At 49.6% G+C, this 20,576-nt stretch overlaps 2 protein-coding genes across 6 annotated transcripts in view; both read left to right on the forward strand.

Moving 5' to 3' along the window:
* The window catches only part of STX5 (syntaxin 5), a 27,177-nt gene extending 21,609 nt beyond the window's left edge, over positions 1-5,568 (forward strand). For 2 of the 5 annotated variants that reach the window (XM_025356052.1, XM_025356053.1), the window contains one exon: positions 4,797-5,568. In XM_025356052.1, the coding sequence (XP_025211837.1) occupies positions 4,797-5,010 (214 nt within the window). In that variant the 3' untranslated portion in view covers positions 5,011-5,568. The remainder of the gene's footprint in view (positions 1-4,796) is intronic. The other 3 variants (XM_025356054.1, XM_025356056.1, XM_025356057.1) reach the window with 2 other exon arrangements.
* A 1,404-nt stretch (positions 5,569-6,972) lies between these two features.
* The window catches only part of NXF1 (nuclear RNA export factor 1), a 15,388-nt gene continuing 1,784 nt past the window's right edge, over positions 6,973-20,576 (forward strand). Inside the window, exons 1-19 of the mRNA XM_025356051.1 lie at positions 6,973-7,136; positions 8,482-8,668; positions 8,889-9,042; positions 10,705-10,788; positions 10,952-11,056; positions 11,185-11,265; positions 11,375-11,444; positions 11,587-11,675; positions 11,803-11,910; positions 12,819-12,928; positions 14,740-14,776; positions 15,905-15,973; positions 16,054-16,109; positions 16,726-16,833; positions 16,949-17,007; positions 17,117-17,232; positions 17,356-17,398; positions 18,586-18,658; positions 19,156-19,338. Coding sequence (XP_025211836.1) covers positions 7,109-7,136; positions 8,482-8,668; positions 8,889-9,042; positions 10,705-10,788; positions 10,952-11,056; positions 11,185-11,265; positions 11,375-11,444; positions 11,587-11,675; positions 11,803-11,910; positions 12,819-12,928; positions 14,740-14,776; positions 15,905-15,973; positions 16,054-16,109; positions 16,726-16,833; positions 16,949-17,007; positions 17,117-17,232; positions 17,356-17,398; positions 18,586-18,658; positions 19,156-19,338 — 1,760 coding nt within the window. The 5' untranslated portion in view covers positions 6,973-7,108. The remainder of the gene's footprint in view (positions 7,137-8,481; positions 8,669-8,888; positions 9,043-10,704; positions 10,789-10,951; positions 11,057-11,184; positions 11,266-11,374; positions 11,445-11,586; positions 11,676-11,802; positions 11,911-12,818; positions 12,929-14,739; positions 14,777-15,904; positions 15,974-16,053; positions 16,110-16,725; positions 16,834-16,948; positions 17,008-17,116; positions 17,233-17,355; positions 17,399-18,585; positions 18,659-19,155; positions 19,339-20,576) is intronic.

Genomic DNA, 20,576 nt, shown 5'->3' on the forward strand with positions numbered 1-20,576 from the left:
AAAAAAAAAAAAAAAAAAAGAATATTATTATAGATTCAGTGAAACAGAATTATAAAAGATATTTGAGTTCTTTCCTCAATCAATATACATCTAAAAATAGCATATAGGCAACTTTACATTCTAGTCTTCCTTGAAACAGTGTCGTAAGTAGTTTTCACTGTTAGCATGCATTTGCTCATTGGTTTAGCAAACATTTCTTGCTGCTGTGAGCTTATCCTGCTGGGTCTGAGGATAAGAGAGTGAAAGACCATTCTGGTCCTCCTGGAGCTCACTAGTAGGAGAGACATAAGTTGACAGTGACACCTCAGTATGATAGGGCAAGAAGAGAAGGGGATGAGGCTGGGTGCAGTGGCTCATCCCTGTAATCCCAGCACTTTGGGAGGCCAAGGCAGGATTACTTTTGGGAGGCCCGGAGTTCAAGACAGCCTGTGCAACACAGAGACCCTGTCTCTATTTAAAAAAAAAAAGAAGGGGACGAGAGAACTCAAGAGTAGGTACTGCTCCTAGGTGGGGCCAAGGGGCCTTCCCAGAAGTGATACCAAGCTAAGACTTGAGGGGAATGCCAGCCCAAAAAGGGGAAAGGAGAAGCTGTTCCATGTGAGGGAAAAACAGCACAGAAATGAGAAAGAACTTGGTAGATTCAGGAGTGCAGAATTACTCAGCATGGCTGGGGGAGTGGTGAGAGGCAAGGCCAGGTCACAAATGACCTGTGTGTCACAGCAAGAAATTTGGTGTCAGGGAGAGAACATAAGAAGAAGTGAGCAGATTGATGCTGGGTGAGAATTAGGTTGGTTCTGGATGTGCTGAGTGTCTCAGACTGCATGGGACAGCTAAATGACAGTTTAGTAGGCATTTCATGTTTTGATGTTTGGAAGAGAAGGCAGTGTAAGGACTTAGGACAGTGGCCTCTTGGTGAAACCCTGGGCATAGACCACCCAGAGACAGTGGGTAAAGTAAGAAAAAGGTCAGGACAGATCCCCCATGGAGTCGGGGTATGTAGAGAAGGGAAGAATCTGGCCAGACTGAGGAGGAAGGTTGAGGAAGATGAGAGAAGAAAGCAGAGAGAGAAATGTGTCCTTAGAACTTGGGGTAGAGGAATTTTAAGGAGTGGTTATTTCTTATTGTTCCTGAGAAAGTCAGAGGTAAGGATGTGTTAGAGTCTGGGGTGGGGGTGGGGGTGGGGGAGGCTTGAATTAATTGGATCAGTGCCAGTATTTTCAGTAGAATGGCTCAGTAGCAATTTTACAGTATGTTGGAGCATAAAAGGGAAATAAGGAAGTAGAATTTATGGGCAACCATATACAAAATAAATTTATGAAAGGATGCAGTCTTTAAAATAGGTGTAGACATTCATATGCGTCCTCCCTGCATGGCAGTGGATCTGGGTTTGAGCACTTGCTCTATAAACCACTGATTAAGTCTGAAGTTCTTAGGGATGCAGATTCTTGGTCCCCAACTTAGAATTTCTGGTTGTGACACTTGAGAATTTTTATATTTGAGAATTCAACAGGTGATTCTTATTTTTCCTAAGGTGTGAAAACCACTGATCGATGTTGCTCATTTTCCTTTTCACCTCATAAAATATTCAAACTACAGAAAAGTTGGGAGGATAGCACAATAAACACTCATATTCCCTTCACCTGTAGTCACTAACTTTGTTTTCATCTTTGTTTTTTTCTTTTGAGACAAGGTGACATTCGGGCTATAGTGCAGTAGCACAATAATGGCTCACTGCAGCCTCAAACTCCTGGGCACAAGTGATCCCCCTACCTCAGCCTCCCCAGTAGCTGGAATAACAGGTACATGCCACCATGTCCAGCTAATTTTTAAATTTTTTTTTTTGTAGAGACGGAGTCTCCTATTTTCCCCAGGCTGGTCTCGAACTCCTGAACTCAAGCAGTACAGCCACCTTGGCTTCTCAAGTGCTGGGATTACAGGCATGGGCCATCTGGTCTGGCCACCAGTAGTTAACATTTTATCACTTTTTTTCCTCTCTTTCTTTTTTTTTTTTTTTTTGAGACGGAATCTCACTCTGTCACCCAGACTGGAGTGCAGCGGTGCGAGATCTCGGCTCACTGCACCCTCTGCCTCCCAGGTTCAGGTAGTTCTCCTGCCTCAGCCTTCTGAGTAGCTGGGGTTACAGGTGCCTTCCATCACATCCAGCTAATTTTTGTATTTTTGGTAGAGACAGGTTTTCACCATGTTGGTCAGGCTGGTCTCAAACCCCTGACCTTGTGATCCGCCCACCTCAGCCTCCCAAAGTGCTGGGATTATTGACATGAGCCACCATGCTCAGCCTTTCCCCTCTTTCTTTTGCCGAATTATTTGAAAGTAGGTGCAAATTTCCTGCTGTTTTATCCCGAAATACTTCATTCAGCATGCTAAGAATAAGGCATTCTCCTGAACAGCCATAATGTCATTTTCTTTCTTTTTTTTTTTTTTTTTTTTGAGATGGAGTCTTGCTTTGTTGCTCAGGCTGGAGTGCAGTGCCACGATCTCAGCTCACTGCAAGCTCCGCCTCCCAGGTTCACGTCATTCTCCTGCCTCAGCCTCCTGAGTAGCTGGCACTACAGGCACCCGCCACCACGCCTGGCTAATTTTTTGTATTTTTAGTAGACATGGGGTTTCACCGTGTTAGCCAGGATGGTCTCAATCTCCTGACCTCGTAATCCACCGGCCTTGGCCTCCCAAAGTGCTGGGATTACAGGCGTGACCCACCGCGCCCAACCCATAATGTCATTTTCAAGCTAAGAAAATTAACAATTCTCCAGCATGATCCAGTAATCAGCCCATGTTCAAGTTTCCCCATCTGATATTTATTTTATTTATTTATTTATTTATTATTATTATTGAGATGCAGTCTCGCTCTGTCACCCAGGCTGGAGTGCAGTGGCATGATTTTGGCTCACTGCAAGCTCCACCTCCTGGGTTCAAGCGATTCTCCTGCCTCAGCCTCCTGAGTAGCTGGGACTACAGGTGCCTGCCACCAGGCCCGGCTAATTTTTTGTATTTTTAGTAGAGACGGGGTTTCACCGTGTTAGCCTGAGTGGTCTCTATCTCCTGACCTGATGATCTGCCTGTCTCGGCCTCCCAAAGTTCTGGGATTACAGGCGTGAGCCACCACGCCCAGCCCCCATCTGATATTTAAAACAGAAGTTTTTATCTCTTTTTCTTTCAATTTAAGACCCAGGAAGATTCACATTTTGTATTCAATGTGTCTCTTTAGTGTGCCTTTTGTTTTATTTTTCATGACAAATTAAATTTAACATTGATGAAATTAGGGTAAATACTTTTGCCATGATGATTACATTAGTAGGCAATTGATGAGGTTGTCCCTTTATTGCTGATGTCAATTGAATCACTTGTTCAAGGTGCTGTCAGCCCAAGCACACTCATCCCTTGGTATTGCAGGGCATTGGCTCCAGGAGACCCAGAGGAAACCAAAATCTGTGCATCCACAAGGCCCATAACATCTTGTCATATTTGCTTGTAATCTACTCACATCCTCCGATATACTTATTTAAATTTTATTTTATTTTATTTATTTATTTTTTGAGACAGAGTCTTGCTCAGACACCCAGGCTGGAGTGCGGTGGTGCGATCTTGGCTCACTGCAAGCTCCGCCTCCCGGGTTCACGCCATTCTCCTGCCTCAGCCTCCTGGGTAGCTGGGACTACAGGCGCCCGCCATCACGCCCAGCTAATTGTTTTGTATTTTTAGTAGGGACGGGGTTTCACCGTGTTAATCAGGATGGTCTCGATCTCCTGACCTCATGATCCACCCGTCTCAGCCTCCCAAAGTGCTGGGATTACAGGCATGAGCCACCGCGCCCGGCCTTTTTGTTTGTTTGTTTGTTTGTTTGTTTTAAATAGAGACAGAGTCTTACCATGTTGTTCAAGCTGGTCTCCAATTCCTAGGCTGAAGTGATACTCTTGCCTGGGCCTACCAAAGTGCTGGGATTACAGCCCCGCCAAAACTAGGGTCCGTATACCTTTTTTTTTGGTGGTTTTTTGTTGTTTTTTTTTTGAGATAAAGTCTTGCTATGTCACCCAGGCTGGAGTGCAGTGGCACAATCTCACTGCATCCTCGAGCTCCTCAGCCTCCTGGGTTCAAGCTGTCCTCCCACCTCAGCCTCCCAAGTAGCTAGGACTATAGGGTCACACCACCACACCCAGTTAATTTTTATATTTTTTGCAGAGATGGGGTTTTCCCATGATGCCTAGGCTGGTCTCAAACTCGTGAGCTCAAGCCATCTGCCCACCTCAGCCTCCCAAAGTGCTAGGATTACAGGCGTGAGCCACCATGGCTGGCCATAGAGCTTTTCTTATCCCGTGACTTCCTGTCCATGTCATTACGTTTTTCTTTTTCACTCAGAACCATGATTTCTTGACTGTAATGGTCTGTGAACATTTTTCCCCTTACAATAAATATAATACATACTCACCAGATAAAAATCTAAATACTGATGAGCAAAAATTATAAGTAATATTTTTGGGGCTCTTGTGGGTTAGGGACTTTATACTAACTAATTGAAGACTGACAGCAGTCTGAGAGAAGGCAGGGCTTGGGTTATCCTCATTTTGCTGGTGAGGAAAATGAAGCTTGAAGTTAGACTAACTTAAAAGTCTTAAGTTAATAAATGGCAGAGTTGGTTTTCAAGCCAGAAATAACTTGTTTATAGTATCCTTCCAAAACTTTTTCTATACACAAATATATATATATATAAGAATGGGATCATATTGTGACCATCTTTCCATGTCAATAAATAGACTTCAGCAGCATTCTTTTTAATCCAGTGTCCTTTTGTTTCCTCTTCTCCCGGCCTTGTCCCCAGGATCGACGAGAACGTGCTGGGAGCCCAGCTGGACGTTGAGGCCGCCCATTCAGAGATCCTCAAGTACTTCCAGTCAGTCACCTCCAACCGGTGGCTCATGGTCAAAATCTTCCTCATCCTCATTGTCTTCTTCATCATCTTTGTGGTCTTCCTTGCTTGAACCCTCTCCACTCTGAGGCACTCCGTTGGGGTTTGGGACCCTCCTAGGAAGGCAAGTGGCCAGTGCTGCCACTGAGCCTGTGCAGGGTGCTTGGGAGAAAGGCCCTGTTTCCCTGGAACTGCAAAGAATGGCCACTGCCCCTGACCCCCCACCCCTTGCCTCTGGCCACCCTGTCCTCCCCCCACCACCCTCAGGCCTATGAAACACACAGGGTTCTAGATTTGGACTCTGCTGTGAAGTGACTGGAAGGGAACAGAGGCCAGCTGGGGGCCAGTGGGGTAGGTTGTCTCCACTAGGAGACTTTTATAAACCCTCTCCAGCCTCTCCCAAAGGAAACGTTGGCAGCAAAGGGAGATGATGCCTTTCCCCACCTTCCTATGAGTGAAGAGAGGAAGCAGCCCCAGGGACCAATTTTCCCAATTGACCTCTTTCTTCCTCTTTTACCATGTGAGGCAGGGAGCCCTGAGCCCTTCAGCTGCCTGCACAACCCCTGACATTGGCTGCTGGTGACTCTCAATCTGCCAGATGTGCTGCAGCCCGTTTTCTCCCAATTACAGCAAGACTGTCAGCCTCACTAGCCATGTCATCATTTCTGGGTGGGAGCGTCGAAGGGCCTAGGCAGCGAGTGGAGTGAGCCCACTGCCCAGTACCAGAACTGAAAGGGTTGGGCTAATGGCTGTGCCAGGTATCACTGCTGAGGCAGGCTATTTTGGGCTCTGATACACAGCTGCCTCTAGACAGGGGAGAACCAAGTGTTGCAACACTTGATTAGCGTGGAAACTTCCTTTCACACAGAAGCAGGATCCCAGAGGGGGTCCCTGATTGGTGGCAGCTTCCAGGACCATCTCAAACAGTGTTTGGACCTATTTCATCTGTATCCTCCAACTATTTGGCCGTAATTCTTCCTTGAGCTAAGCAAGGCAGAAGCTCTGCCTGCTGCCAGGAGTGGAAGGTGAAGAATTTGTTCCCAACTCCAGTTGAGGCTTTTGATTCCCTCAAAGCACTTCACCAAATCAAAGCCAGTCACAGAGAATGGAGGAGACACCTGCCCAAAATACCCACCGTCCAGAGAGATTAATGTGCTTTGTTCTTCCTGACCAAGACTCGCAACCACATTCTGAGGACGCTCGAGTGCCCCTGTCTCATACATTCCAAAGGAAGCTGAAGCTATAGAGACAACAATCAATCAGGGGCTGATGGTGGTGCTTTTGGGGGTCTAGGAGAGCCCAAGGCCCTGATATTTTAAAATGTCCTCCTCCTCGGCATCTCCAGCAAGTTGCCACTGCTGGTGAGCTTCACTGTCTGCCCCGTTGACACGATGGGTTTCTAACAGGGGACGCCATTGATGGAAGGTCTGTGAAGACAATGCTCGGCAAACCCCTGACAGATGTCGTCTCATTTGACTCAGCAACTCAGGGTGGGGTGGGGGAAATTCACAGAATAGAAATTCATTTATTTCACAAATACATGTTGAATTTTTACTATGTGCCAGGCATAGTACCTGCCGAGTCAAGCCCTCGAGGAAAAAAAAGCCATTAGTCAACGTTCGAGCTCACATTCTAATTCTCAACTTCGTGATTTGTTAATCCATCTTATAGGCGAAGAAAGCGAGGCATAGACAAGGAGCCGAGCTGAAACACTGGCTAGATGCGGGTAGGGGTCTGAGCCATCACTCCCACCCGGAGGCGCGGTCTCCATTCCTCGGAAGCCCTTGGTACGGCCCCGTTCCCCGCTGAGTTCTGGGCTGCAGCGGCAGCACTCTGCTCTAGCACTAACTCAAGCTGCCAGGGCAGCGTCAGCGGACAGATGAAAAGATGCGGGGACCTGATGGCTACCAGCCGGGGTTCCGCAAGCTCAGGTCTTGGGCGGGGCGCGGAGGGTCAGGCCCCGCCCCTCGCACGACGGCCTTAAGTGTGCGCACGCGCAGGGGGTCGCGCTTTCTCGGGGCGGCGACACCGCCCCCAGCCTGGGACGTCAGCGGCGCGCGACGTGCTTTGCTATATAAATGCGGTGGCGCCCGGCGTAGGGACACTTCGGTCCTGAGTGCTTGGGCGTTCGGTCGTTTGCCGGCGTAGCGGCCAGCGCTTGAGCCCGCCCTTGCTCTTCGCTGTGGCATGGCGGACGAGGGGAAGTCGTACAGCGGTCAGTGCTGGTCCTCGGGTCGGGAACCGGCTATCTGGGGCGCGGGTGGGCGGCGCCGGCCTAGGCCTCAGCCTCCGGGGCGTGAGGCCGCCAGGGGCCCGGCGTCCGCGGGGAGCGGCGCGCGGGGGGTCGGGGGCACTCGAGGTGGATTACCGAGTTGTTGACTCCTGGATTCCTCCTGGAATCCTGGTGTTGGGGGACCTGCGGCTCGGAGCGGGTGGCTCGGGGGTAGGGGGACGGGATTCCTTTGAACTTTGTGGGTGGTTGATGCCTGTCAGTTCGGTTTGGCGGCCTGACTCTTCCTTTAATGTGAGTTAGTGCCCTACTCGTGGGCTGCCCTGGTGCCCTATTTTTTACTGCGTCCAGTCGGTCTTGAACCCTCGGGCCTGGGCTTTGGCTTAATATTCGAGACTTACACATCAACTGGATGTTCCAGTCTGAACACTACACTGGGTGTTAGTTCTTTGTAGTAGTTAGGAGTGCATGGTGGAGGTTGAAACCGTGAATTCAAAACTCTCCTCTTCCACCCCTTTAAAGTGGAATAACAACAGTATTTCTTAAGAGTGGGGGGGGGGACGTAGGGGGGGAAATGAGATCATTCCTATCAAGTGCCTGAAGCATAGTGGCCGGTACTGGAGAACAGTTCTCAATGAATGTTAGCTGCGCCTTCTGTGTTCTTTTTTCCTAGGGTCATTTGTTGAGATTCATTGTTTACAGAGTGCTCGGTATTAGGCAGATCTCTTTTGGGAGTTAGGGACCCTTTTTAAGACGCTAGTCCTGCACAGCATGAATCAGATTATATTCCTGGAGAGCATTCCAGGGTCCCTGGTTAAGCACCCTAGCCTGGCACTACCACTAGAGCCTGAGTCTAGAAATTGTCTCCTGAGTTAAAGGGCATTTCTGGCCAAGGAATCGAAGAGCTCCTCAGAAAACTTCAAAGTGGCAATTTGAGAACAAGGAGAATTTTTAGAGGATCCTTAAACTGATCATATTTGTAACTGGCATCTGTACTGTATAGACAAAGTATTGAGTGGCAGATTTCAGGTGGCTTTCAGAGGTCTGATTTGTGTTCACTTACACTTTTGGGTCTCACATTTATACATTCTGCTTCTAATTCCAGTTTCTACTTCATTTTTCAAAAGCCCTACACAGATTTCCAATAACTTTTCCTTGATGCTGACCTCCCACAGAGAGAGTTCTTTCCTGTGGACAGGCAGCGGAGTTTGCATGGAGATGGCCTGTGTAGTTAGTATGTATCTCTTCCAGTAGTTCAGAGTAGAAACTATGATTGCCACACCAAGCCGGACCAGTTACTTCTAATTTGTGTTCCTGTTTCTAACTCCAGAACACGATGATGAACGCGTTAATTTCCCTCAAAGAAAGAAAAAAGGCCGGGGTCCCTTCCGGTGGAAATATGGTGAAGGAAACCGTAGGTCTGGAAGAGGCGGTTCTGGTATTCGGTCTTCCCGCCTGGAGGAAGATGATGGAGATGTGGCAATGAGTGATGCCCAGGATGGTCCCCGAGTACGATAGTAAGTGACCAGTTGGTCTGGTTTGAATTTAGTGGCTCATGAGATTATATGGCCCTTTTACTGTCCATGTCATTTTCCTTTCCACCTGTTATAGTGAGAAATGCCAGGACTAGCTTAGCGATTGAACAGTCTTAGTTTAGTCCTGCCAACACAGTGCAGGAAGGTCTTTGAGAAGACTTTCCTAGCATTTGTGGTCATTTTATTCTCTGTTTACCCACAGCAACCCCTATACCACCCGACCTAACCGTCGGGGTGATACTTGGCATGATCGAGATCGCATTCATGTTACTGTGCGGAGAGACAGAGCTCCTCCAGAGAGGGGAGGGGCTGGCACCAGCCAGGATGGCACCTCAAAGAACTGGTTCAAGATTACAGTGAGTACTTTGAGAAAGTAGATGGTACAGTAGAGATCGGAGGCCACGCTCAGAGTGGAGATGTTTAATTTTATTCCACAAAAATTATTCTTTTTTTTTTTTTCCGAGACGGAGTCTCGCTGTGTCGCCTAGGCTGGAATGCAGTGGCCGGATCTCAGCTCACTGCAAGCTCCGCCTCCCGGGTTCACGCCATTCTCCTGCCTCAGCCTCCTGAGTAGCTGGGACTACAGGCACCTGCCACCTCGCCCGGCTAGTTTTTTTATTTTTTAGTAGAGACGGGGTTTCACCGGGTTAGCCAGGATGGTCTGGCTCTCCTGACCTCGTGATCCACCCGTCTCGGCCTCCCGAAGTGCTGGGATTACAGGCTTGAGCCACCGCACCCGGCCTTTTTTTTTTTTTTTTTTTTTAAATGGAATCTTGCTCTGTCATCCAGGCTGGAGTGCGGTGGCGTGATCTCGGCTCACTGCATCCTCCGCCTCCTGGGTTCAAGCGATTCTTCTGCCTCAGCCTCCTGAGTAGCTAGGACTACAGACACCCACCACCACGCCCAGCTAATTTTTATATTTTTAGTAGAGACAAGGTTTCACTGTATTGGCCAGGCTGGTCTTGAACTGCTGACTTCGTGATCCGCCCGCCTTGGCCTCCCAAAGTGCTGGGATTATAGGCATGAGCCAGCGCGCCCAACCCAAAAATTATTCTTGTTAGCTGATTACGCCATAGTCAAGTATCTGTCTCTTCTCCTAGGAATCAGTATCTTCCAACACCTTAGAGCAGGTTCAGAGAAGGGGTGGAAGAGAAATATGAAAACTGTGGTTGTGGAAGGAGTAATTCCTCTGGATGTCTTCATTTGGCTCAGGCTGAGTATGGGGCTTGGAGTCCGTGAAGTTCTCTGAGGGACAGGCAAGGTGTAAATAATATCTTGAAACTAATGGTCAAGACCAGTCTGACCAACATGGTGAAACCCCATCTCTACTAAAAATACAAATAATTAGTCGGGCGTGCTTGTAATCCCAGCTACTCGGGAGGCTGAGGCAGGAGAATCGCTTGAACCTGGGAGGTGGAGGTTGCAGTGAGCTGAGATCGTGCCATTGCATTCTAGCCTGGGCAACAAGAGCAAAGCTTTGTCTAAAAAAGAAAAAAAAAAGGCCGGGCGCGGTGGCTCAAGCCTGTAATCCCAGCACTTTGGGAGGCCGAGGCGGGTGGATCATGAGGTCAGGAGATCGAGACCATCCTGGCTAACACTATGAAACCCCGTCTCTACTAAAAGATACAAAAAACTAGCCGGGCGAGGTGGCGGGCGCCTGTATTCCCAGCTACTCCGGAGGCTGAGGCAGGAGAATGGCGTAAACCCAGGAAACGGAGCTTGCAGTGAGCTGAGATCCGGCCACTGCACTCCAGCCTGGGTGACAGAGCGAGACTCCGTCTCAAAAAAAAAAAAAAAAAAAAAAAAAAAAAAAAAAAAAAAAAAAAAAGAATATAGTAAGTGTAAGTAAACAGAAAGGAAGTTAAAGAATCTATGTATGTCTCAAGTAGAAAACCTAGTACTGGTCCTTTCTTTAGGTAGTCTTTTAAAGTTTGGTAGAAGGTATAAAAGGCATTGTGTTGGGTCTGCTATTCAGCCTTACTTATCGTTCCCTTCTTTGCTCTTTCTCTCATTTCTAGATTCCTTATGGCAGAAAGTATGACAAGGCATGGCTCCTGAGCATGATTCAGAGCAAGTGCAGTGTGCCCTTCACCCCTATTGAGGTAAGACAAGGCCTGAGTGGCTGGCCAGGCATCAGGGATGGTGAAGGGGCAAGCTGGACTCCCAGTGTAATGCCCCTCCCCAAGGGGCTCTGGACTCCCAGTGTAATGCCCCTCCCCAAGGGGGTCTGGACTCCCAGTGTAATGCTCCTGTTTCCTCTTGCAGTTTCACTATGAGAATACACGGGCCCAGTTCTTCGTTGAGGACGCCAGCACTGCCTCTGCATTGAAGGCTGTCAACTATAAGATTTTGGATCGGGAGAACCGAAGGGTGTGTTTAAAGGACCTGGCTTGGCTGGAGGTGGAAGTTGGTGCTCAGAGCATGGACTGGGTCTTGGTCTGGGTCTTGCGGCTTAGGCTTCTCTAGAGTTTTCTGTGCCCTTTGTGTCTTCCCTCCAGATATCTATCATCATCAACTCTTCTGCTCCGCCCCACACTATACTGAATGAACTGAAGCCAGAACAAGTAGAACAGCTAAAGGTGAGGCAGGCTCAAATTAGATGTTTCCAACCCAGTCTTACCACTTCTCACACCCCCACCCCACTCATACCACCCCAGTGACCACTAAACCCTTCTTTTACCTCTGTAGCTGATCATGAGCAAACGATACGATGGCTCCCAGCAAGCCCTTGACCTCAAGGGCCTCCGTTCAGACCCAGGTTGGTTGACAGCAGTAGTTCTCAGATAGGTGGTGACAAGGTGGAATTTGTCAGGGAGGGAAAGTTTGAGGATGTTTTACTGTTAATGCTGCCCTGGGCAAACCCTTCAGCCTTCCCTTTCCTTCCCTTCTGCTTCCTGAAGATTTGGTGGCCCAGAACATTGACGTTGTCCTGAATCGCAGAAGCTGTATGGCAGCTACCCTGAGGATCATTGAAGAGAACATCCCTGAGGTAAGGCCTTTGGCCCAGTATTAGGCATGAGGAAGCAGGGTGGGTTAGATAGGATGTGGCTGGAGGGCAGATTCGTCTCTGATCCACTTGCTGGTGGTGCTTTCTCTAAACTCTTTTCTCCTCACAGCTATTGTCCTTGAACTTGAGCAACAACAGGCTATACAGGCTGGATGACATGTCTAGCATTGTTCAGAAGGCGCCCAACCTGAAGATCCTAAACCTTTCTGGAAATGAAGTGAGAATTGATCGCTCGGCTATATTTTTGAAGGGATGGATAGAGGGTGTAGAGAGTTTGTCTGGTGATGGCAAGAGGCAAGAGAGAGAACTCGGGCCAGATGCGCTGGTTTGCGACTGTAATCCTAACACTTTGGGAGGCCAGGGCAGGAAGATCACTTAAGGCTAGGAGTTCACATGCCTGTAGTCCAAGCTGCTCCTGGGGGCTGAGGTGGGAGGGTTGCTAGAGCACAGGAGTTCAAGGCTGCAGTGAGTTATGATTGTGCCATTGCATTCTAGCTTGAGCAACCTGTCTCAAAAAAATTTTTTTAATTTAAAAAATAAATTAGTCAGGCCGGGCGCGGTGGCTCAAGCCTGTAATCCCAGCACTTTGGGAGGCCGAGACGGGCGGATCACGAGGTCAGGAGATCGAGACCATCCTGGCTAACACAGTGAAACCCCGTCTCTACTAAAAATACAAAAACTTAGCCGGGCGAGGTGGCAGGCGCCTGTAGTCCCAGCTACTCGGGAGGCTGAGGCAGGAGAATGGCGTGAACCCGGGAGGCAGAGCTTGCAGTGAGCTGAGATCCGGCCACTGCACTCCAGCCTGGGTGACAGAGCGAGACTCCGTCTCAAAAAAAAAAAAAAAAAAAAGTCAAGCATGATGTCACATGCCTGTAGTCCTAGATACCCAGGAGTCTGAAGTGGGAGGAGCTCTTGAGTCCAGGAGTTTGAGGCTGCAGTGAACTATGATCATGCCACAGCACTGAACTTGGGTGACAGAGTGAGACCCTGTCCCCCCCAAAAAAAGAAAATTTTAAGAGATTAAAAAAGAAGATTTCAGAGCTAAGCGTAGGTACTGGGGGTATGGGGATCCAGTTGGCTGTCTTCACCAGGGTCTCCTCCCTTTTTTCCTTCCACCATTTGCAGTTGAAGTCTGAGCGGGAGTTGGACAAGATAAAGGGGCTGAAACTAGAAGAGCTCTGGCTCGACGGAAACTCCTTGTGTGACACCTTCCGAGACCAGTCCACCTACATCAGGTCAGTTGTAGCCTGTGTCTCCCCTCCTGGGGACCTTCACCCCCTGGGAGGCTGAGCTAATGCATCCTGACCAGGGCCCGTCTGCGGAGATGTGCAGCCCTGAGCTGGAACCACCTGTCCTTTGGGAGGATCACGTGCTCCCCACTTTGGTCTGTCTATGTCTTCCAGCTTTGTCCTGAGATCCTTTCTCTTCTCTTCTGACCTGACTATCTGTTTGCTGGGTCTGTGGCCTTTCTCTTTCTTCCTGAACACAACCTTTTCTAGAGTCTCCCTACCCTGTTGTTCCAGGAAAGGCATCTCTCCTTTCTACTCTGACCAGAGGGTATTTGTACATACCCTATAGATGGAGTGGCCTTATACCAAGAGCCTGATGTCCGTGGGCTAAGGAAGCCCTCCCTACCTGGGACTTCCTTACTGAGATGGGCCTTCCGTCCTTTGTACTGTGATGGTCCCTCTTGCCCTTGCGCGAAGAGGGACCCTTTTCTCAGGATCCACTTGCCCAGGGTTGTTGCCTGGGCATTCCTGCCCATGCTGAGGTTGAGGCCTCCTAGGGGCTGGTGGCATGCAATCTGTCTATCTCGCCCAGTGCTATGAGCTGGGCTCTCCCTGAAGAAGAAACCTGGGTTCCCCAAGACGTGATCAGAGCTGGGGCCCCGCCAGCAGGCGAGGGAATCCCAAGGCAGGTGCTGGGCGTGGAGGCCACGGGGGCATAGGCTACCAAGGAGACAGAGAACTGACCCCCTCGGGGGCGCTGCCTCTCCCTCACTCACACACTGCACGTCACCCTGTTTGGCCCCGGTGGATGGCTGGTTAGCCAGAGACGGGTAAGATTCCTCAGGGAAGGAACAACCTAAGACAGGCACAGTCGCAGAGGGGCCATCAGGAGATAACTTGGGGGCAACAGAGGTGGGGCATGGACCCTCACCCCCACAATCCTGCAAGGGCCTGAACCCTCACACCTTCTGAGGGAGGTCTCCTGCCCCCATGGCTGCTTTGCTCCCCACGCCCAGCTCAGATCGGGACCCAGGTAGCAGACAGAGACCTGGCCAACAGCAAGTGCCCACTCACCACAGCAAGGATTTGTTTCTCATTTCTACCTTGGACCACAGGGATGGGGCAGCTGAAAGAAAGGGCTGTGTCAGTTTCTCCCTTTTCTCCCTCATTTTTCTAGATGCTTTTTTGCCTTGTAGTTCTTTTCCCTTTTTCTTTGCTTTCTCTTTCTTTTTCTTCTGTGTCTCCTATACCTCCCCATCTCTGCCTTGCCCCTGCCCCATCTTGCCTTTTTCTCTTTTTCCTCCTTTTCCTCTCCTTTCTTACTCCTTGGCTTCTCCTCTTCCTGAGCCCCACCTGCTCATCTCCCTGCCCCAACATCCTGTGCCATCCCTGTGGTGTGTTTGGGTCTTGGCCAAGGCCAGACCTGGCAGAACTGATGGATACCTGGTGAGGCAGCGGAGCCCCTGGGCTCCCACCCCATTCCCTCCTCCCGGGGCTGCACAGGTGAGTAGGTGGAAGGTAAGGGGGGCAGGGAGGGGAAAGAGGTCCTGGGCTTAAAGCCTAGGCTTGGAGTACTGCTCCTTGACACTCAGGGTCAGGCAGAGAGAAAAGAGACAGCCTTCAAGGCAGTCCATGTCTGGGTGCCCCGGGTCAGGTGGGGAGTGGGGCCATTTTTCCCTGAGCACAGGCTGGGAGGGAGTGGAGGGATGAGCAGGATGGGATGGGCTGTCCCTCGGGTTTGGTATATTTGCTCCTAGAGCAGCCCAGGAGGCACGGTGGCTCTGAAGCATCACTTACTTCTGTCCCGTTCTTGACAGCGCCATTCGCGAACGATTTCCCAAGTTATTACGCCTGGTAAGTCCGTAATTTTTTCATTCTAACAAGCACAGTGTCTCCCACTCGCAAGGATTCCTGGATAGTTTTCTTTTTCTTTTTATTATCATTTTTTTGAGGCGGAGTTTCACTCTTATCGCCCAGGTTGGAGTGCAACGGTGTGATCTCAGCTCACCGCAACCTCTGCCTCCCAGGTTCAAGCGATTCTCCTGCCACAGCTTACTGAGCCCGAGTAGCTGGGATTACAGGCATGTGCTACCACGCCTGGCTAATTTTTGTAGTTTTAGTAGAGACAGGGTTTCACCATGTTGGCCAGGCTGGCCTCAAACTCCTCACCTCAGGTGATCCATCCACCTTGGCCTCCCAAAGTGCTGGGATTATAGGCGTGAGCCACCTTGCCAGGCCCTTTTTTTTTTTTTTTTTTTTAAATGGAGTCTTGCTCTGTTATCCAGAGTGCGGTGCAATCTAGACTTACTGCAACCTCCGCCTCCTGGGTTCAAGCGATTTTCCTGCCTCAGCCTCCCAAGTAGCTGGGATTACATGCGTGTGCCACAACGCCCAGCTAATTTCTTTGTGTATTTTTAGTAGAGACGGGGGTTTCACCATGTTGGCCAGGATGGTCTTGAACTCCTGACCTCAACTAATCCATCCACCTTGGCCTCCCAGTGTGCTGGGATTACAGGCATGAGCCACTGCGCCCAGCCTGGATTCCTGGATACTTTTCATGATGCTTTTATACGTGACTTCTGATCCTTCTCTGTTAGTTCTTTAGTCTACTTATGCATCCAGCCTTTTTCTCTCTGGTTTAAACTGTCAACTTTTGTTTTGTTTTTGAGACAGGGTCTCGCTCTGTCATCCAGGCTGGAGTGCAGTGGCACAATCGTAGCTTACTGCAACCTTCGCCTGCCAGGCTCAAGTGATCCTCCCACTTCAGCCTCCCAAATAGCTGGGACTACAGGCACACACCACCACACCCAGCTAATTTTTGTATTTTTTTTTGGTAGAGATGGGTTTTGCCACGTTGTCCAGGCTGGTCTAAAACTCCTGGGCTCAAGCCATCTGCCTGCCTCGGCCTCCCAAAGTTCTGGGATCACAGGTGTGAGCCACTGTGCTCAGTCTACACTGTCAACTTTTATTTCCTTTCCACAGGATGGCCATGAGCTACCCCCGCCAATTGCCTTTGATGTTGAAGCCCCCACGACGTTACCGCCCTGCAAGGTAGGAAGCATGGACTGAGTAAGAACTTATGTGTGGAGAGAATACTGCTTCCATGTTCCTAATATCTTGTTTGATTTCAGGGAAGCTATTTTGGAACAGAAAACTTGAAGAGTCTGGTCCTGCACTTCCTACAACAGTAAGTATCCCAGGGCCCCCTCTCCCCACCCCGGGGTTGGCAGGGAAAGGTGGGCAGACCCAGGCACACCTCAGCCTCACTCTTTTGATTTTTTGTTTGTTTGTTTGTTTGTTTTTTGGACAGTGTCTCACTCTGTCACCCAGGCTGGAGTGCAATGATGTGATCTTGGCTCACTGCAACCTCTGCCTCCCAGGGTTCAAGTGATTCTCCTGCCTCAGCCTCCCCAGTAGATGGGACTACAGGCGTGTGCCACCACACCTGGCTAATTTTTGTATTTTTCATAGAGACGGGGTTTCACTGTGTTGGCCAGGCTAGTCTCCAACTCCTGACCTCATGATCCGCCTGCCTTATCCTCCCAAAGTGTTGGGATTAGAGTCATGAGCCACCGCGCCCAGCCATTTTGTTTGTATTTTTAGTAGAGACAGGGTTTTGCCATGTTGCCCAGGCTGGTCTTGAACTCCTGGGCAAAAGCTGTTCATCTGCCTCAGCCTCCCAAAGTGCTGGGATTACAGACGTGAGCCTCCATGCCCGGCCACAACTCACTCTTGGGAGCTACTGGGTCCTTTTATGGCTCTAGACCACAAAGTTCATACTTTGTCTTTTGATTTTCCCATAGGTACTATGCAATTTATGACTCTGGAGACCGGCAAGGGCTCCTGGATGCCTACCATGATGGGGCCTGCTGTTCCCTGAGCATTCCTTTCATTCCTCAGAACCCTGCCCGGTGAGTATCACATCCCAGAATCTCCCCGGGACCACTGGGTTTCCCAGCAGATACAAGGTAGCACCTGCTGGCAGCACTGCTCTGAACACCACGTCCATTCCTCTTATTCCCCCAGAAGCAGCTTGGCTGAGTATTTCAAGGATAGCAGAAATGTGAAGAAGCTTAAAGACCCTAGTAAGTGTGTGATAGGAACAAAATACGATGGGAAAAGGGCATGGGAAGGAATCAGTCATAGAACTCAGGAGTATGTGGCAGCACCACTGAGCTTTCTCCTCCACCCAAGCCTTGCGGTTCCGGCTGCTGAAGCACACGCGTCTCAACGTTGTTGCCTTCCTCAACGAGTTGCCCAAAACCCAGCATGACGTCAATTCCTTCGTGGTAGACATAAGCGCCCAGACAGTAAGCTCCTGTTGGTGCCCTGACAGAAGCCTAAAATTGGGGTGGGGGTGGCATTTAATAGACAAGGGGGGGCACTCAGGCTCCGAGAAGTGTACATTGTACCCGATGCTGCTTCTCTTTCAGAGTACACTGCTGTGTTTTTCTGTCAATGGAGTCTTCAAGGAAGGTAAGAATCTCTGGAGTCCTGAGTTTGTAGCATGGTCCCACCCCCAGCTGGAATTTTCCTCAGCACTCTTAGCTTCCCAGCTACTTTCTCTCCCATTTTCTTTTTGAGCTCCTTCTCCCATTCTGAACCCAAGCTGTCTTGGCTTGGCCTACCTCTCCACCTGTCCTTTCTGGATATGGGAAAAGCCTGGGGATTAGGAGGACTTTGGAGTCAGGCAGTTCTTAGTTTCCATCCCAGTTTTGGTTGTGTGGGGCTGCGGACAAGTAACATTACCTCTAAGACAGATTCTTTATTTGTAAGCTGGGGTTAAGTAATAGCCATCTCATAGTGGTGCTATAGGAAGTAACTGAAGTGACTTACAAAGTGCTTGGCCTGGCCGGGCGCGGTGGCTCAAGCCTGTAATCCCAGCACTTTGGGAGGCCGAGACGGGTGGATCACGAGGTTAGGAGATCGAGACCATCCTGGCTAACACGGTGAAACCCCGTCTCTACTAAAAAATACAAAAAAAACTAGCCGGGCGAAGTGGCGGCGCCTGAAGTCCCAGCTACTTGGGAGGCTGAGGCAGGAGAATGGCGTGTACCCGGGAGGCGGAGCTTGCAGTGAGCTGAGATCCGGCCACTGCACTCCAGCCTGGGCGACAGAGCATGACTCCGTCTCAAAAAAAAAAACAAAAAACAAAGTGCTTGGCCTGGGGCCTGGCACACAGATGCTATCAGTGGATTAGTAGTAATTACTTTTTTTTGAGACGGAGTCGCACTCTGTCACCAGGCTGGAGTGCAGTGGCGCAGTCTTGGCTCACTGCGACCTCCGCCTCCTGGGTTCAACTGGTTCTCCTGCCTCAGCCTCCCAAGTAGCTGGGACTATAGGCGCGCACCACCACACCCAGCTAATTTTTGTATTTTTAGTACAGACGGGGTTTCGCCATGTTGGACGGGATCCACCTGCCTTGGTCTCCCAAAGTGCTGGGATTATAACCATGAGACACCATGCCCGGCCATAGTTATTACTATTGTCCTTTCTGACCTGACCTTTCACCCCACCTCTGCTTCTCTTATACCCTTATATACTTAATCATCCTTCTCTGACCCGCTAGGATTCTTTGTATCAAGGAAGACCATGATTCAAGAAGCTGTTTGTAAACGTAAAGCACTAGTGACCCTAAGGTGTCGTTGCTGTTCTCATTGCAGTGGACGGAAAGTCCCGGGATTCTTTGCGAGCCTTCACGCGGACGTTCATTGCTGTTCCTGCTAGCAATTCAGGGTAAGTATTCTGCTTTTCACATTGGATACCAGTCCTAATCATGGCCAACAGTGTGGTAATTGGAAGGTAGAGTCAGTCTTTGGGGTGATTTCAGAAAGGCAACAGGAAATCAGGGAAAGCTCACATAGTAGTTAAGAGGCAGTTAGTTAATAGCTTGGCTCTGGAATTGTGCCGTCTGGGTTTTCATCCTGGCTCCACCACTTCCAGCAAGTAGGCTGCTGCCTCATCTGAAAATTCATTTAACAATATTCACTGCCTAAGTTTGTCGTGAGGATGAATAAAAGAGCTAAGAACTGTCCATGGGTTGGGAGAACTCTAGTGTGTTTGGTAGATAATCCTTCCAAACATTGATTCCATGGGAGGGGATAAATGATAAAAGGTAACAATAGCTAAGAGTGGGAGGGGGGGACCTTGTGGATATTGAAAGAATCAGAGAATAGGAATGTTGGGAGGATGACGTTATCTGTCTAGCTTTTTAAGTGCTCTTTGTCCTCAAGGCTATGTATTGTAAACGACGAGCTATTTGTGCGGAATGCCAGTTCTGAAGAGATCCAAAGAGCCTTCGCTATGCCTGCACCCACGCCTTCCTCCAGCCCAGTGCCCACCCTCTCTCCAGAGCAGCAGGAAATGTTGCAGGCATTCTCTACCCAGTCTGGCATGAACCTCGAGTGGTCCCAGAAGTGAGTACTGGGCATGTGCAGGACGGGGTGAACTGAAGGAGGGCTAGCAGTAAATAATGAGAGCTCCTGATGGTTTTTTTGTGTGTGTTTTTGGTTTTTTTTTTATAGAGACAAGTTCTTGCTCTGTCATCCAGGCTGGAGTGTAGTGGTGATCATAACTCACTGTAGCCTCTAACTGCTGAGCACAAGCTATCCTCCCACCTCAGCCTCCAGAGTAGCTGGGCCTATAGGCATGTGCCACCTTTTTTTTTTTTCTTTTTGAGATGGAGTTCTGCTCTGTTGCCCAGGCTGGAGTGCAGTGGTGCGATCTTGGCTCATTGCAACCTCTGCCTCCCAGGCTCAAGCAATTCTCCTGCCTCAGCCTCCCGAGTAGCTGGGATTACAGGCACATGCCACCACGCCTGGCTAATTTTTTGTATTTTTTTTTTTTTTGGTAGAGACAGGGTTTCACTATGTTGGCCAGGCTGGTCTTGAACTCCTAACCTCGTGATCTGCCCACTGTGGCCTCCCAAAGTGCTGGGATTACAGGCGTGAGGCACTGCGCCCAGCCAGATTTTTATTTGGTTGTTTGTTTTGAGACAGGGTCTCACTCTGATGCCCAGGCTGGAGTACAGTGGTGTGATCACAGCTCACTGCAGCCTCAACTGCTAGGGCTCAGGTGATTCTCCCACCTCAGGCACCTGAGTAGCTGGGATTACAGGCGTAGGCCACAGCACCTGACTCATTTTTTTGTATTTCTTTGTAGAGATGGGGTTTCACCATGTTGCCCACCTAGGTCTCCCAAAGTGCTGGGGTTATAGGTGTGAGTTACCGTGCCTGGGTTCCTGAAATTTTAAAAGGCAAAGCTTTTGGCTGCTTAAAACAACCTAATAGTTGGCCAGGCAAGGTGGCTCACATTTGTAATCCCAGCACTTTGGGAGGCTGAGGCATGCATATCATGAGGTCAAGAGATCAAGACCAATCCCAGCACTTTGGGAGGCCGAGACGGGTGGATCACGAGGTCAGAAGATCGAGACCATCCTGGCGAACACGGTGAAACCCCGTCTCTACTAAAAAATACAAAAAACTAGCCGGGCGAGATGGCGGGCGCCTGTAGTCCCAGTTACTTGGGAGGCTGAGGCAGGAGAATGGCGTAAACCCGGGAGGCGGAGCTTGCAGTGAGCTGAGATCCGGCCACTGCACTCCAGCCCGGGCGACAGAGCAAGACTCCGTCTCAAAAAAAAAAAAAAAAAAAAAAA

Source organism: Theropithecus gelada, chromosome 14, assembly GCF_003255815.1.
Source record: "Theropithecus gelada isolate Dixy chromosome 14, Tgel_1.0, whole genome shotgun sequence".
Lineage (NCBI taxonomy): Eukaryota > Metazoa > Chordata > Mammalia > Primates > Cercopithecidae > Theropithecus > Theropithecus gelada.